Raw genomic sequence first — 15,417 nt, forward strand, 5'->3', positions numbered from 1 at the left:
TGCTTTTTTATGAGGCTGTCCCAACTCTTGGGTGTTTGACCCCCAGAGCAGAGAGTGAGCTGTGAGTTCCCTTGTGCTTTGTGGATCTATTCAGGGCTGTGGGAAGGAGCAGCCTGCGGGCTCAGCTGGTGCCTGGCATTTCCCCATGGTGGGGAGAACTTGGCTGATGAGCCAAAGGGCAGCATGAAGCTTGGCAGGGTGTTTACCCAGCTCCTCAGGTCCAGCTCCCAGTGTTACTCCACACTTGCAGCTGTGCTGAGGAGGAACGTGCCTTTCACTGGTGAGGGAGGAACTTTCCCCTCACCCCAAGGACAGCCCTCAAAGGATGGGACTTCTCAGCACACCATTAGAGTGTTGCTGTGACCTTTGTGTCCCTTTGTAGGACTCCAGGCGCTTTGAAGGGATTGATGTGGATTTTAAAGAACTGGCCTATGAAGTTCAGAAAACTCCAAACGTTGTTGAGGCCACCAATAAACCAGGTCTGTCCCAGCAGCTGGAGGACATCCAGAGTAGGTAGGTAGAGCATCAGTCCCAGGGTTTTGTCAGAGACTGGAATCAACTGTAAGAAGTTGGTTGAACCTGTGCTCCAAGGCTTTTCCCAAGGCTGTGCATCCTCTGCAGTCACAAATCACAGCTTTTCTGATCTTTCTCAAGTTTTTCTGTTTGTGACCCATCACCTTGAAGCCCCTAAGTGGAATCTGGCACACTCTCATCCTGAATATTAATTTGACCACAGCTCCCTGAAACAGACCTGATGCCCTGAGTTGGAGACACTTCTCATTTAACACATGAATCTGCCTGAAAAACACTTTAAAGTCCATGTTAAGCTGTTGTGCCAGTAGCAGCTCTCCATTTCAAATAAAGATTTGATTTTATTTTCAATCGAACAAGGCCAATGTTCCTCACAGAGAATGTTATTTAAGAACTTTGTAAGCTCAGCAGCAGTTTAGCATGTGAACACTGCGAGATTCATTTTAGATCGGAGCAAACAAGTTTCCTTTCATGCTCTGCAAACACAAAAAGCTGAGCTGGTTGGAATCAGACTTTAAAATGTGGCTCATTAGAATAAAAGCAGTTCTGGAAATGTTCATCCCAGTGGATGCCACCACCTGTGGCAGCTACGAGCTTGTCTAAAGCAGTGGGTCAGACTGCAAACCTTCCCAACCTCTTCTTCCACTTGTGCTTCTGCTTTTTTATGAGGCTGTCCCAACTCTTGGGTGTTTGACCCCCAGAGCAGAGAGTGAGCTGTGAGCTCCCTTGTGCTTTGTGGATCTATTCAGGGCTGTGGGAAGGAGCAGCCTGCGGGCTCAGCTGGTGCCTGGCATTTCCCCATGGTGGGGAGAACTTGGCTGATGAGCCAAAGGGCAGCATGAAGCTTGGCAGGGTATTTACCCAGCTGTCCTGGGCTCTGCTTTGTCTCCCCAGGTTGTCTCTGTGTGAGAAGGCTTTGGCTGAATATTTGGACATGAAAAGGTTGGCCTTCCCCAGATTTTACTTCATTTCTTCTGCAGATTTACTGGATATTCTTTCCAACGGCACCAACCCCCATCTGGTAAGGCTTGTACTGCATCACCTTTGCGTTTTCCAGCTGTCAGTAGTGTCAGTGGAAGGTGTTGTCCTGGGACTCTCCCCAGGTGGGAGTGATTTTCTCCCACCCTGCATGGATTAATCACTCTTTCACAGCTGATCGCCATCTGTCATTGCTGACAACACTGCCCTGGGGGTTGTCTGATCTAACCCTGGTGATGCTTGTGGCAGGTTCAGAGAGCACCTCCATGGCTTTTGTGCCATAAAAACCGTGGGCTTGCTCCTGCTGGGATACAGTGAGGTTGCAGGAAACTGACTTTCTCAAGGATCTCATCCAAAACTTGTTGCTGACCTTGGATCCCAACCTGGGATGCCCCCAAACAAAGAGCCCCGGATGGGTCGTTCCAGTGTGGAGGTGTTGACACTGGTGGCTTGTAGAGGGCAGAAGAGGCAATTTCCAGTAAGTGCTTCTTCCTTCCCCTGTGCAAAGCCTCTGGGATGTCCTGATGGCAGGGCAGGGAGGAGCACAGCCTGCACGAGGTGAGCAGCTGGTGGTCAGCCAGTGGCTGTGGCTCAGGGCCAGATGGGTGCCTGACCCTGCACAGGGCTTCTGGGATGGGGTCTGAACACCCCAAGTGCACCATTCCTCCTGTTTACTCAGCAGGATTGCGGGATCCTCCCGGGGAGGAGCTGGCAGTCACCTTCCTGTTGTAAGAAATGGCATCACAGTCCCCTTCCCTCCATTCCCAGGGATCAGAGCCCTCTATCCCCCGTGGGCAGAGTTCAGAGGATTCAGTCCTGCAGGTGCTTTTCCATATGGAGCATGTCAGTGGTGGAGCTGCTGTCAGGAAGCCTCAGCCACTTTGCCTGAGCAGCCTGGTTTGGGAGGCGTCACTAATCCTAAGGTTGGTGTGTAAACCAAACCAACATATTGACAGCAAATGGAGGTTGTTGGGAAAGGAATCAACTCCTTATTCCACCTTTTAGTAGTGAGCAGTCTCACCCTCCTTGAGCTTTTCCTCCTTTTCAGCGTTCGTGGCAGCCCGTGAGTGGGGCAGGTCTGGAAATGCTCTTGTTGCCACTAACCTTTAACTCTGCTTGGATGTGTTTGCTGCTGCTGGGTGTTTTCAGCCCACAGAGTGTCGTAAATACACCACTGATTGATGCTTAAAATGGGGAGAGAGAGAGAGAGAGAAAAAACACAGGAAGCAGAGCAAAGCTGCTGTGTTGAAATGCTCCATGGAGTAAGGAGAAATTCCTGGTGCTTTCAGTTATTCAAAACTATTTGCAGTAAAATCAAAGTAAATGTCAGGCAGGATTATGCATGGATACGCTCTCAGCCTTTCCACTGTGGTTTCAAAGCCTGATAATTCCTAAAGGAGGATTAAATAGACAATGATATTATCCACTTGAACTGGATATCGACCTGATGCAGATTCAGGTGCGTTCTGGGCTCTGGTGGCAGAATTGTATCGAGTGCTGGAGCACAGCCAAGGCCCTGCAGAGTGGCCAGGGGCTGTGAGTGGCCAGTGGGCATTGCTGAGCCTGACCACTTACAGGTGTAAAACAGGATTCCATGGTTTGTGTAAGATTTGAAAGGAGATTTGCTTGTCCAGGTGGGGAAGCTGGGTGTCCATTGCTTCTTGATCCACTTGGCACCTCCTGGGATTTGGCCAGGTGGGAAACTGATGGGCTGTGGCCACCTGTGGGACAGCTTGTGAGGAGGGGTTGGAATCCTCTGTGGGACAGGGAGTGAGAACTGGACAGACGAGCCACAGGGTCATAGGATATCCTGAGCTGGAAGGGACCCCCAGGATCACCCAGTACATCCCCTGGCCCTGCACAGACACCCCAACACTCCCACCCTGGGCATCCCTGGCAGCGCTGCCCAACGCTCCTGGAGCTCTGGCAGCCTCGGGGCCGTGCCCATTCCCTGGGGAGCCTGGGCAGTGCCCAGCACCCTCTGGGGGAAGAACCTTTCCCTTATATCCAACCTAAATTCCCCTGACACCGCTCCAGCCTTGGGTTGCTGTCCCTCAGGAGGAGCTGCAGCCCCTGGTGAGCTCTGCCCTCAGTCTCCTTTTCTCCTCTGAACAGACCCAGTGCCCTCAGCTGCTCCTCATATGGCCCCTCAAGGCCCTTCACCATCTTCATGGCCCTCCTCTGGACACTCTGTCATGCTTTAATGTCTTTTTACAATTGTGGCACCCAAAACTGCCCCAGCACTCAAGGTGAGGCCACGCCAGTGCAGAGCAGAGTGGGACAATCCTGTCCCTCCCCTGGCTGGCCACGCTGGGCCTGATGCCCCCCAGGACAGGGATGTCCCTCCTGGCTGCCAGGGCACTGCTGGCTCAGATCCAACTGGCCGTGGAGCAGCACCCCCAGGTCCCTTTCCGTGGCGCTGCTTTTCAGCCTCCTGTTCCCCAGTGCTCCCAGCTTTCCCTGAAAGCAGGAGAGCACCAGGAGGTACAGGCTGTTCTCTTTTCCCACCCTGCCCATGGGGTTTGTCCATCTCCCTGTCTCAGCAGCACCTGGCTGGGACAGCTCTGGGGGCTGCCCTGTCCCGTGGGGTCCCTGCTGGCAGCAGTGTGTAACACAGGGCTGTAGCTGGGTGTGAGGTACTGCTCCAGAAGCTCTGGTGACCTCTCAGCTCCAGGCAGGTGCTGGTGTTGGGAGCCTCAGGAGCTGTGCTGGTGTCTCCCTTCTGGCTTTGCAGGCTCGGCTGGCTGTGGACAGGGCAGGACTGAATCATTCTGCTCCTTCTGGAGAAGTGGTTTTGGTCAAGATGAGGGTTTTGTCTGGGTTGTTGAGCTGTTTATCCTGGGACTCGGGCAGAAATAAAGATCTGGCTTCTCCACAGAGGAAAATTCAGGACTTTTCTTTGGCACAAAATTGATTTCTAGGAGGGAAGAATCAGAAAGGTTCCTAGTGAGGAAAACTTCCCAGTGCTGAGAACAGGACAAGGGGGAGCAGGGTGGAGCAGCACTGCCTGCAGGGAGACTGGGACTCGGTCAGGCAGTGTTTGGATGGTTTCTGTGCTTTTGCCCTGTCTGGGAGATCTCAGGATTTATTAGGGCCTGTCCCTGTTCTAAAATGAGCTACAAGAAAAAATACTGAGAAGGCCAGCAAGAGGCTTGTGCTGGCAGCATCCTGGCCATGAGTGAGAAGATGTGGTGCTGCCAGGATGTCCAAGTCGTGCTTCGTGAGCAGGACTGTGCCTGTCACACCTTTGCTGCTCTCTGCCCTGCCTGTCCCATCTCCCTCACTTTATTTGTACAATCCCTTTCACAGGTGCAGCGTCACCTTCCCAAACTCTTTGACAACTTGGCCAAGCTGAAATTCCAGGTGGACTCTGAGCAGAAGACAACCAAGGTTGGGCTGGGAATGTACAGCAGAGAGGAGGAATATGTCCGATTCAGTGAGCCCTGTGACTGCAGCGGGCAGGTGAGAGGGGAGGCCTTGTCTGTCCAAGCTGCCTGGTGGAACCTGCCCTCCCACACCCTTGAGTGGGCATCCCTGGCCAAGATCTTGTAGAGCTTCACTGCCCTGCCTTTATGAGAAAAGCTGGGAGAGGCAGTGTGGAACTTAATCCTTGCTTACACCACAGCTCTAGTCCTGCTCTGGATGGGCCCTCACAGCCCACGGTGTGAGCAAGAGCTGTGGCCTTTTCCTTACTAGGGTTTTTTTAATTTTAGTTATTGGAAGACGTTTTGGAGGTGACTCTTGCCCTCCCATTTGGGAGGGGGTGCAGATTGAAATAGATCAAATTATTCCATAGTACTTCTGCATGGGTACCTTTGGAAAGAAAAGGGTTTTTCCCCTGTTTTCCAAATCTTCCTTATTTTGTAGGATGAGTGGAAGCACAAAATTTAAGAATCAAATTACTGCTCAGCTTTTCTGTCCCTGTAGCTGCACTTTTCTCCATGGACTATTACAGGAAGCTGAAGTAGGTAATACCAGCTCTGAGCTCCCCAGTGATGGCACTTGGCATTTAAACTCTCCTCTCAGTGAGGACTTTGCCTGTGAAATACTAAATTCAGCAGGAACTGTGTTCCCAGCGTTCTCTTGCTGCTGGCAGGTTGTGCTCAGGTCCCACAGGTGACTCTGTCACAGCCTGGAGCTGGAACACGCTGAACTAAATTGCTCCTCAGCGGAGTTCAGTTTGGTTCCTCCTATAGCTGGAGTTCCACAAAAACCTGCTTGGAAAGAGCTGCTGATCCTGCAGGCCCAGAAATGGCTGAGTGCCCCAGTTTGGAGGAGGCCTGAGGCTTGTTTGACGGCAGAGCTGAGCTGCTTGTCCCACTCTCTGCCATCCCTTGCTGCCAAGGAGGAGCAGGAGTCTTCTTGGGATTTCATCCCTGCTGCAGGTCGAGGTGTGGCTCAATCGCCTGCTGGGCACCATGAGGGCCACGGTGAGGGACGAGATGACCGCGGCTGTGGCGGCCTACGAGGACAAGCCGAGGGACCAGTGGCTCTTTGACCACCCTGCCCAGGTACTGTCCCTGCTCCTGGGGGCACCTGGGCTTTCCCTGCCGTCCTGCCCTTCCCTGCTTCCAGCGGGGTCTCTGCCTGTGGATGGGAATGTTTCTGCCTGTGCTGTCCAGGAGGGAGGAAGGGCGAGTTCTCCTCTCTCCTGGCCACCTCTTGATGGATTCCCAGGCTGAGCTCCCTGCTCTGACCGGAGCTCTGGGCAGGACGCAGCTCGGGGGCCTGGGCAGTGGCTGCTGCACCCCAGGGGTCACAGGAAGCCCCTGCCCCCAGAGAGGTGAGAGAACAAGTTGGTGAGGCCTGATGAGAGGAAGGAGCCCCTTGGATGCCCCTCTGGCGGCCTCGTGGTCTCCAGCTCGGCCTCCTGTGTGGTCAGACATGGGAAAGGGGCTCATTTACAGCTGAGCAGCTGCTGAACGTGTCTGGGGTGGGATTTCAATGGATGTAAAGTGGATCCTGCTCTCCTGCCTGCTGTGATACTGTATGACAAAATACTGCATTTCATGTCAGGGGTGCTTCATCCTTGATCTCCCCATGGATCAGACACTCAAAAGTCAGGCAGCCCTGGTGTTCCCCTGCTGTTGAGCCACTGTTTCCCCAGGTGGCTCTCTGCTGCACCCAGATCTGGTGGACAGCTGAGGTGGGCATGGCCTTCTCCAGGATGAAGGAAGGCTACGAGAAGGCCATGAGGGAGTACCACAAGAAGCAGGTGGCCCAGCTGAACACCCTGGTGACGATGCTGCTGGGGCAGCTCTCCAAGGGCAACAGGCAGAAGATCATGACCATCTGCACCATCGACGTGCACGCGCGGGACGTGGTGGCAAAGATGATAGCACAGAAGGTTGGTGTTCCCAGCCCAGCGTGGGCCATGCTGGTGTTGAAGGGGAGATCACAGAGTGACAGAGCAGGGGCAGGCACCGGGATAGTGCCTGGCTCAGCAGGGCACATGTGGCAATGAGGAAAAGCGTTTGGGCTTTCTTTTCTGTGGCTTTCTTGCTCTGGAGTGGGGCCACAGGGAATCCCTTGGGGTTTGTCTGCCGGTCCCACACCACTGCCCTGCCCTCATAGACTCCCAGGATGGTTTGGATTGGAAGGGGCCTTGTAGCTCTTCTCATTCCAACGCCCTGCCATGGGCAGGGACACCTTCCACTATCCCAGGGTGCTTCAAGCCCTGTCCAGCCTGGCCTTGGGCACTACCAGGGATCCAGGGGCAGCCCCAGCTTCTCTGGGCACCCTGTGCCAGGGCCTCCCCACCCTCAGAGCCAGGAATTCCTTCCCAATATCCCATCTATCCCTGCTCTCTGGCAGTGGGAAGCCATTCCCTCTTATCCTGGCACCCCATGCCCTTGTCCCCAGTCCCTCTCCAGCTCTCCTGGAGCCCCTTTAGGCCCTGTAAGGGGCTCTGAGCTCTCCCTGGAGCCTTCCCTTCTCCAGGTGAACACCCCCAGCTCTCCCAGCCTGGCTCCAGAGCAGAGGGGCTCCACCTCTCTAATCACTCTGTCCTTGACAGTCTCATATCCCACCCTGCACGCGGGTGGGAAGGTGCCCTGGGTGTGCTGGGTTGTGGCTTTACCCTCACCTGTGTTTCTGGGGGGCAGCCAGGCCGAGCACAGATTTCTGGCTCATTTGGTTTCCCCCTCTGGGAGCTGGGGCAGCGCCACTCCTCAGCCCCTGCCCCTGCAGTGACCAGTCCACAGCCGGTGACAGCTCCCTCGCAGCGCCCTTGGGCCCCGAGCCGTGTGTGCCTGGCACTCCCTGCCCTGCTATGACTGTGCTGGTGGCACGTTGCAGGTGGACAGTGCCCAGGCGTTCCTGTGGCTGTCGCAGCTGCGGCACCGCTGGTCGGACGAGGAGCGGCACTGCTTGGCCAACATCTGCGACGCCCAGTTCCTGTACTCCTACGAGTACCTGGGCAACACCCCTCGGCTCGTGATCACCCCCCTGACCGACAGGTGAGGCCCTGGGGAGCTCCCTCACGGCTGAGACAGAGCTGCCAGACAAAGAGGGGTTTGCTTGGGATGCCCACATCCCTCTTGTTTGCCCTCCGTGTCCCAGCGAGCTGGTGGCAGAGCTGCAGCTCCCACTTGGTTTGGGATTTTACAGTGAGGGAGCTGGGGGGACTCTCCTGGAGGAAAGGAGGCTCAGGGGGGACCTTCTCATTCTCTGCAACTCCCTGACAGGAGGGGGCAGCCGGGGTGGGGTCAGGTCTGCTCCCAGGGAACAGGGGACAGGATGAGAGGAAACAGCATCAAGTTGCACCAGAGGAGGTTCAGGTTGGTTATTGGGAAAAATTTCTCCACTGGAAGTGTTGTCAAACCCTGGCACAGGCTGCCCAGGGCAGTGCTAGAATCACCATCACCAAAGGTGTCCAAAAAACACGTGGATGTGGCACTAATGGACATGGTTTAGTGGTGAACAAGGGGCTGGTGCTGTCCTGATGATCGGATTTGATGATCTTAAAGGTCTTTTCCAACCTTTAAGATTCTGTGATGCACTGGAGAAGTCCCAGCAGGGCAGAGGTGGTTGTTAATGCCCCAAAGGACTTTCAGCTTGGCCATGCTCGCACAGAGCTGTCCCAAAGGAGGGTGCAGGGCTCTGCAGAGTGCCCTGGAGTGACCTGTGGCACCCAGCTCACTCTCTTTCCCCTTTTCCCTCGTCCTGTGCAGGTGTTACATCACCCTGACCCAGTCTCTGCACCTGACCATGAGCGGGGCCCCTGCGGGCCCTGCTGGCACCGGCAAGACAGAGACCACCAAGGACTTGGGCCGTGCCCTGGGCATCATGGTGTACGTGTTCAACTGCTCCGAGCAGATGGACTACCAGGTACTGCTCCCCCAAACGGGGCTGCTCAGGGAGCCTGAGGGATGGGAGGGATCCAGCTGGGCTTGCTCCGATCCATCCGCTCTCCTCACACCCCTGCTGCCTCCCTTCCTGCTGAACAGCTTTCTCTCCTCCTCCCTTTGCTTCTCTAAGACTTGCACAAGGTTCGTCAGGAGGGAGAGATCTGAGCTGTGCTCTCTGCCCTGTTCCACCTTTCCCTTCCCTCCTGGAGTTAGATTCCATATGAAATACTTGACAAATTCTGGCCTGTTCAGTCAAGCCCGAGGCTGTGCTGATCCCTTCCCTCTCGGCACACCCACAGGCATGGGGAGGGACCTCTCCTGGTTTCTCAGGATCCTCTCCTGGGATGAGGCCAATGCTGGGTCACGGGGCTGAGCCCTGTGGTCTCCACGGGGCAGTGGGTTTGATGGCCTTGGATGGTATTTTATCCAGCTGAGGTCTCTCATGGAAGTGGGGCTGTCAGTAGCTCAGCCCAGCTGACCTTTAAATGGAACCAGAGTGCAGAGATGTCGAGAGAGTGCAATTAGCAAATCAAGTGGCAAACTGTGCAGAGCTATAAATATTATAATTGAGTTGTGCCTACTGCTCCCTTGCACTTTTCTAAATACCCACAATAGACTGTAAATTGCTATAAATAAACAGGCAGGGAAATCAAATCCATTTTTTGCTGGAGTTGATTCCGTTTGTGATTTCACTCTTGTAATATTACTTTATTTTTTTTTCTTTTCAGTCTTGTGGGAATATTTACAAAGGCCTTTCCCAGACAGGAGCCTGGGGCTGTTTTGATGAATTTAACAGGATCTCAGTCGAGGTCCTTTCTGTGGTTGCTGTACAGGTAAGTGGTGAAAAGCTTGTGGATAAATACAAGCCTGACTTCCTTCCTGCCTTCCTCCCTCCCTCCCTTCTGGGTCTAGGTGTTGTCCAGATCCTAAATCTCATTGGAATCCCCTGAAAATGCCAGTTAAATCAACTGCCAGGGGAGCTGGAGTGGCAGCTGGGTGCTCAACTGCACTGTCCAGAGGCAGTCAGCTCCCACAGGGGCAGAACTGAAGGGTTTGAGTCTTGGGGGACTTCAGTACCAAAAATTGAGTTGCCAAGATATCAAAGTTCTTTTGGTCCCAAATGTCAGCTGCCAGTGCAGGTTTTGGGATCCCAGTGTTTGACTGAGGTGCTGAATTCTTCCTAGACCCTCTTTGGGGCTTGGCATTGCAGAAATTAAGGTCTAGAGCCCAGAAGTTTCTACACTTCTGTAAATGTTTTGGTCAAAGGAATTGTTCTGAACCCCTCCACGACCTCCTCACTCTCATCTTTCGTTCTCTCATTGTTGTCCCTCATGTGATGTCCCAGAGAAGTCCCAGGCAGGTACAGGAGTTGGGGTACAGGAGTTTGTGTGTCGTTCCCTCCCTGCTTCCCTTCCACCAGGTTCTAATCTAAAGTTGTCATTGAAAAACCTTTTTGAGGATGTTAAAATAAAAGGGGAAGCTGAACAAAAGAAGCCCAGCTATGACTCAACTGCTAATGATTCCCTGGCTCCTGGCTGGAGCAGTGTGTGAGTGAGAGGCAGGGCTGTCACTCCATCATCGCCTCTCCCGCTGCTATTAGAGGGTAACCATGGCGATGGTTAATTGGCTGCCTTAGTCATGCAGCTCGTGTCCATGTGGGTCCTTACAAAGAGAAACTCCGTTAATTGCTTGGCTTTAGCATGGCAAACAGGTGTAACTTGGGGGCAGCCAGCAGAGAGAGATTCCTCCCTTGATGAAGTGCTGCTATCAAGGAGGTGAGCTGGCTGCAAGGAACTGCTCCTTTGGGAAGGAGGGTCTGGCTGTGATGGACTCACTCCATCCAGTGGAAGGTGGGCAGTGAGGTGGCCTGGCTGTGATGGACTCACCCCCTTTGGAAAGTGGGGGATGAGAAGAAAAAACTGCAACCAGGCAAATATCAGTGAGTGAAGGTATCAGGGGAGGTCTCCCAGCTTCTGCCTTGTGGGTTTGGGTTTAAATTAAGCATCTGATGTCCCCAAAATCTTTAAAAGCAATATCAAGGGATCAGTTTGCAGTTGAGCTGAGGCCAAGTTTTATGGGGAATGCAGGTCCTCAAGGAGCAGAGCAAGCACAGGAGCTCTGGGCTGTCATGAAGGGCAGTGTGTGAGGAGGGGTGAAGGGCGTGGGGGGAATCAGGGCAGACTCTTTGGGGCTGCTGTGGGTGTTGGTTGTGCTCTGGGTGCCTCCACAGCCCTGTATCACCTCTGGCCTCCTGCGAGGTTGGGAAGTTGAAGAGCTGGTTTAGCCTATGGGGTTTTTGCTGTGAGATCCAGGTGGCTTTGGAGGCATTTCCTTCTCCCCTCACCCACATCCATCAGTGTCTTACGAAGCAAATTCTTGCAACTCCTTTCAGTTTGACTGCCCGGTCTCTTCAGCTCTTTTCTGCTTTTTCTGAGTTGGATTGTGATGGGAAACACACAGATTTACCCCAAACAGTGTGTAAGGCTTTACATGGTCAGTAAAAACACAAACCAGAGCAGTGATAAGCCCCAGTCACTGTGGGCCAAGTGCAGGGAGGGCAGCACTGCTGTCTGGGGTTTTTCATACCTGAGCACCAGCACTAAGCTCTGCCTTGGTTCCTAGGTGAAGAGTGTGCAGGATGCCATACGGGAGAAGAAGAAATCCTTCAATTTTCTTGGAGAAGACATTAAGTTAGTCCCCTCAGTCGGGATTTTCATCACCATGAACCCTGGTTATGCAGGACGAACCGAGCTGCCTGAGAATTTAAAAGCTCTCTTCAGGTGAGTCGAGGTCAGGTTTTGTCACCAGTGTTATAAGAGTGGCAGAAATCGTCTTGTGGAACATCCAGGTTTGGCTTCATTTTCTTGGGAAATTCGCTTGCACTGGGGATTCACCGATGGTTTCAGCCTTGTGCCCAGGCCTGGATCAGGGAATGCACAAGGAGGGCAAGGGAGCTCTGTCCTGTGCCGTGGGAAAGGCGGTGTGGGCAGACTGGGAAGGTCTCCAGTGGCTCACGGGAGAGGATGTGGAAAATAAAGCTACAAACCCACTGCCCTTGAGCTCTGTAGCCATCACTTGCTCTGCAGTCCTTTCCTGCCTGTCTCCCTAGGCCCTGTGCGATGGTTGTGCCAGACTTCGAGCTGATCTGTGAGATTATGTTGGTGGCCGAGGGCTTCCTCGAGGCCCGGGCCTTAGCCAGGAAGTTCATCACGCTGTACCAGCTCTGCAAGGAGCTCCTGTCCAAGCAGGTGAGCCCTGTGCTGTGCTCTGGATCCCCCAAATCAGGAATGTGACACTCTGCCATGCATCCCCATGGCTGAAGCTTCACGGCGTTCAGTTCCTGACTGCCTTTGTGGCAGCTGCTGGGAGAAGGGAGGGTTTGTGATCGTCAGAGCTATGGCATTTTCAAACTGCTCTCCTGGAGGATCTGCAGGGACAAAAGCACTTGGCCAGCTGCATTAGTGAGACTTTTCAAATGCCACCAAGGTTGGGGCAGTGTGCAGTGACCCTGTGCTTTCCAGTCTCTTAGATCCTATTGATTCTCCTGCCTGCGAGGGGTTCATGATGACTGTTCCTCTCTTAGTCCAACTAAATACTTCTCTTTCATGTCAAGTGTTGACCATGCGGGGCCACTTTCAGTGCAAAACTCTGGTTAATCAGATTTCAACTCGTCATCGTCTGCATAGATCAAAGCTGGGGCCAGTGGTGAGTGGAGTCAGGGCTCCAGATGGAAAACCTGATCTTGGCTGTGCCAGCATGAGCTTGGGTGGGTTACTGCCTGGTCACAGAAGCTTTGTGCTGTGCAGCTGGAGGCCCTGTGGGAGCTGTGGCCTCCCACATGAATCAGTCAAGCTGTTGAGCTGTGCTCTGCAGGGTCTGGAGCAGAAATAGAAGGACTTGCTTGTTGGCTTGAGTTCCTCTCATGCCTCTTTAGGATTCCTTTTCAGCAGTGCCCCTTTTCCTTTCCCTGCCCCTTCTTGGTTGACTGTACCCAGGACCAAATGTGCCTGGTAACCTGGGGATGGGCAGGATGGAGAAATTTGAGTGTCTGAGGCCTCAGAATGGACTAACAAGCCTTTCACCTCAGTAGCTCCTGCAGATTCAGGGCTCTGGCTGGCCTTGCTTAACGTGCACAAAGGCCAAGCAAACTGCTTTAGGGTTTAGGGAAAAAAATTGCTTAGGTCTCCAGAGCACAAATCCTCCTGCTGACTTAGTGCCAGCTCTGAGCCCATGTGATGGCACGAACAGCTGAAATATTTGACTCTTTAGTACTGTCCCTGGTGGGAAGCTCACCTTCTGAAATGGAGACCAGCTGACTCAGGCTGGTGGAGGTCTCTGGCCACGACACAGATAATGGATTTGGCTGCATTTCCATTGCTGACTGGCCTGGCAGCTGGGGCTGCTGGTTCTTGCCCCTGTGCTGGTACTGTCTAGGCACAAACCCATCTCTGTTTTTATTTCCTTCTTCCCCCCCATGTAGGATCACTACGACTGGGGTCTGCGGGCCATCAAGTCAGTGCTGGTGGTTGCGGGCTCCCTCAAACGTGCGGACCCCGAGCGGCCGGAGGAGCAGGTCCTGATGCGCTCCCTCCGTGACTTTAACATCCCCAAGATCGTGACAGACGATGTGCCAGTGTTCATGGGGCTGATTGGGGACCTGTTCCCTGCGCTGGATGTGCCTCGGAAGCGTGACCTGGCTTTCGAGGCTGTGGTGAAGGAGGCTGTGCTGGAGCTCCGGCTGCAGCCTGAGGACAACTTTGTGCTCAAAGTAAGACCAAGGGATAATTCCGCTCTACCTACACCATCATCAGCTCATTTGGGTTTTCTCAGCCATCTTTGCTTCTTTAAAGAGGGCTCTGCACAATCGCAGTATCATGGAATGGTTTGGGTTGGAAGGCACCTTAAAGCTCAGCTCACTCCAACCCCTGCCATGGACAGAGACACCTTCCATTAGGCCAGGTTGCTCCCAAGCCCTGTCCACCTGGTCTTGGACATTTCCAGGGAAGGAGCAGCCACAATATTCCCCCTGCAGACAGGATCTGGTGCAGTTGCAGCTGCTCCTAAAGCCAGCGCTGCCTCTTCCCTGGATTTACAAAGAGACCGACTCTTGTAGGCTTGTGCACATGCAGCCCTTGGAGAGCAGAGCCTCCTTGGCTGGTGGCTGTCACATAGTGCTGGAGGTTTGCCTGCCTGCTCAGGATTTCACCCATCATGGTTAGGGTGGTCAGGCCAAACTCGGGGCTAAATCCCTTTGTGTCTCTGGGTCACAAATTTCTGCGCAAGAGGCCCAATGAGAGCTAATTCCATAGAATGGTTTGGGTTGGAAGGGACCTGAAAGGACATCTCATTCCAATCCCCTGCCGTGCAGGGGCAGGGACTCTTTCCCCTAGACCAGCTTTTGCACACTTGAACTTCAGTTTGGCATCTTTGTGTGAGCTCTGGGGGTGTTTCCCCAGGTGGTGCAGCTGGAGGAGCTGCTGAGTGTCCGGCACTCTGTGTTCGTGGTGGGCTCTGCATGCACGGGCAAGTCTCAGGTGCTGAGGTCCCTGCACAGGACCTACCAGAGGATGAAACGCCGTCCTGTCTGGACAGACCTCAACCCCAAGGCCGTCACCAATGACGAGCTTTTCGGCGTCATTAACCCAGCAACAAGAGAGTGGAAAGATGGTAAATATCATTTCCTGTCTGAATTTGCAGATAAAAAGGGTATTTTTAATGATCCTCCTGAGTGGCAGCAGGATGATGGCTCTCTGTGTGCAGGTCTCACAGCCCGGCTGCCGCTCCCAGGTGTGAGGGTTTGCTGTTGGAAGGATGTGGAGGGTGTCACAGCTTTTTGGTCATCAATGGGAATTTAGCCTTTTGCCATAAGGATAATTATCATGTCCATTAACACCAACACTTCCCAATTCCTAAGTGGGGCAGGTTGTTTTTTGGGGCTGGGCCGCTGATGGAAGAGAGCTCCCTCCTGCCCTGTGCTGTGCACTGGGGCCCTCCAAAAAGTGCCATCGCCAGGTTTCCATGGCTGGACACTCCCAGCAGCCTTAGAGGTGTTTTTCCACTAAATATCCCTGCCTGATCTCTAGCACATGACACTTGCCAGGCTGTTGATCCTGATTGCTCCTGAGGAGGATAAGATGAGCATTTAAAACCTGCTGAAAGATTACAGAGATGTGGAGTGAGAACGTTGGGTTGTGACTAATCCAGAAAGGCAGCTTTGGTTTCCGTGTGTGGCTGTTCTGGGAGCCGTGGGGGAGGTGAGGGAGGACGGCTCCATAAATCATCCTCGGCCAGAGGTCCCCAGGAGCTGCCACCACCTCCCCTGGCCCATGCTTTGCTCCAGTGCCAGGGTTAATTCTTTTTCATTATGATTGGGGACCCTGAATCAAAGTGACACGGGGAAGTGTGGGATGCAGCCAGCACCCTGCAGAGAGGACTGCACGTTGGGGATTGTGGATCAGGGACTGTGGGTGGCACTGGACAGCAGGGGGGACATTGGCAGGTGGCTGTCCAGTGTTGTCAATCCTCGAAGGTTTCAAGAGAACTTACAGGACTCCTCTCT

At 53.7% G+C, this 15,417-nt stretch overlaps 1 protein-coding gene across 5 annotated transcripts in view; it reads left to right on the forward strand.

Moving 5' to 3' along the window:
* DNAH9 (dynein axonemal heavy chain 9) overlaps positions 1–15,417 on the forward strand; it is a 149,585-nt gene that overhangs the window by 19,271 nt on the left and 114,897 nt on the right. For 3 of the 5 annotated variants that reach the window (XM_032129150.1, XM_032129151.1, XM_032129152.1), the window contains exons 19-30: positions 383–513; positions 1,426–1,552; positions 4,819–4,971; positions 5,895–6,020; positions 6,617–6,856; positions 7,807–7,967; positions 8,682–8,838; positions 9,587–9,691; positions 11,481–11,638; positions 11,968–12,106; positions 13,339–13,626; positions 14,315–14,525. In XM_032129150.1, the coding sequence (XP_031985041.1) occupies positions 383–513; positions 1,426–1,552; positions 4,819–4,971; positions 5,895–6,020; positions 6,617–6,856; positions 7,807–7,967; positions 8,682–8,838; positions 9,587–9,691; positions 11,481–11,638; positions 11,968–12,106; positions 13,339–13,626; positions 14,315–14,525 (1,996 nt within the window). Of the gene's footprint in view, positions 1–382; positions 514–1,425; positions 1,553–4,818; positions 4,972–5,854; positions 6,021–6,616; positions 6,857–7,806; positions 7,968–8,681; positions 8,839–9,586; positions 9,692–11,480; positions 11,639–11,967; positions 12,107–13,338; positions 13,627–14,314; positions 14,526–15,417 lie in introns of those variants that run through there. The other 2 variants (XM_032129153.1, XM_032129154.1) reach the window with 2 other exon arrangements.

The sequence above is a fragment of the Corvus moneduloides genome, chromosome 19 (genome assembly GCF_009650955.1).
Source record: "Corvus moneduloides isolate bCorMon1 chromosome 19, bCorMon1.pri, whole genome shotgun sequence".
In the NCBI taxonomy this organism is placed as follows: domain Eukaryota; kingdom Metazoa; phylum Chordata; class Aves; order Passeriformes; family Corvidae; genus Corvus; species Corvus moneduloides.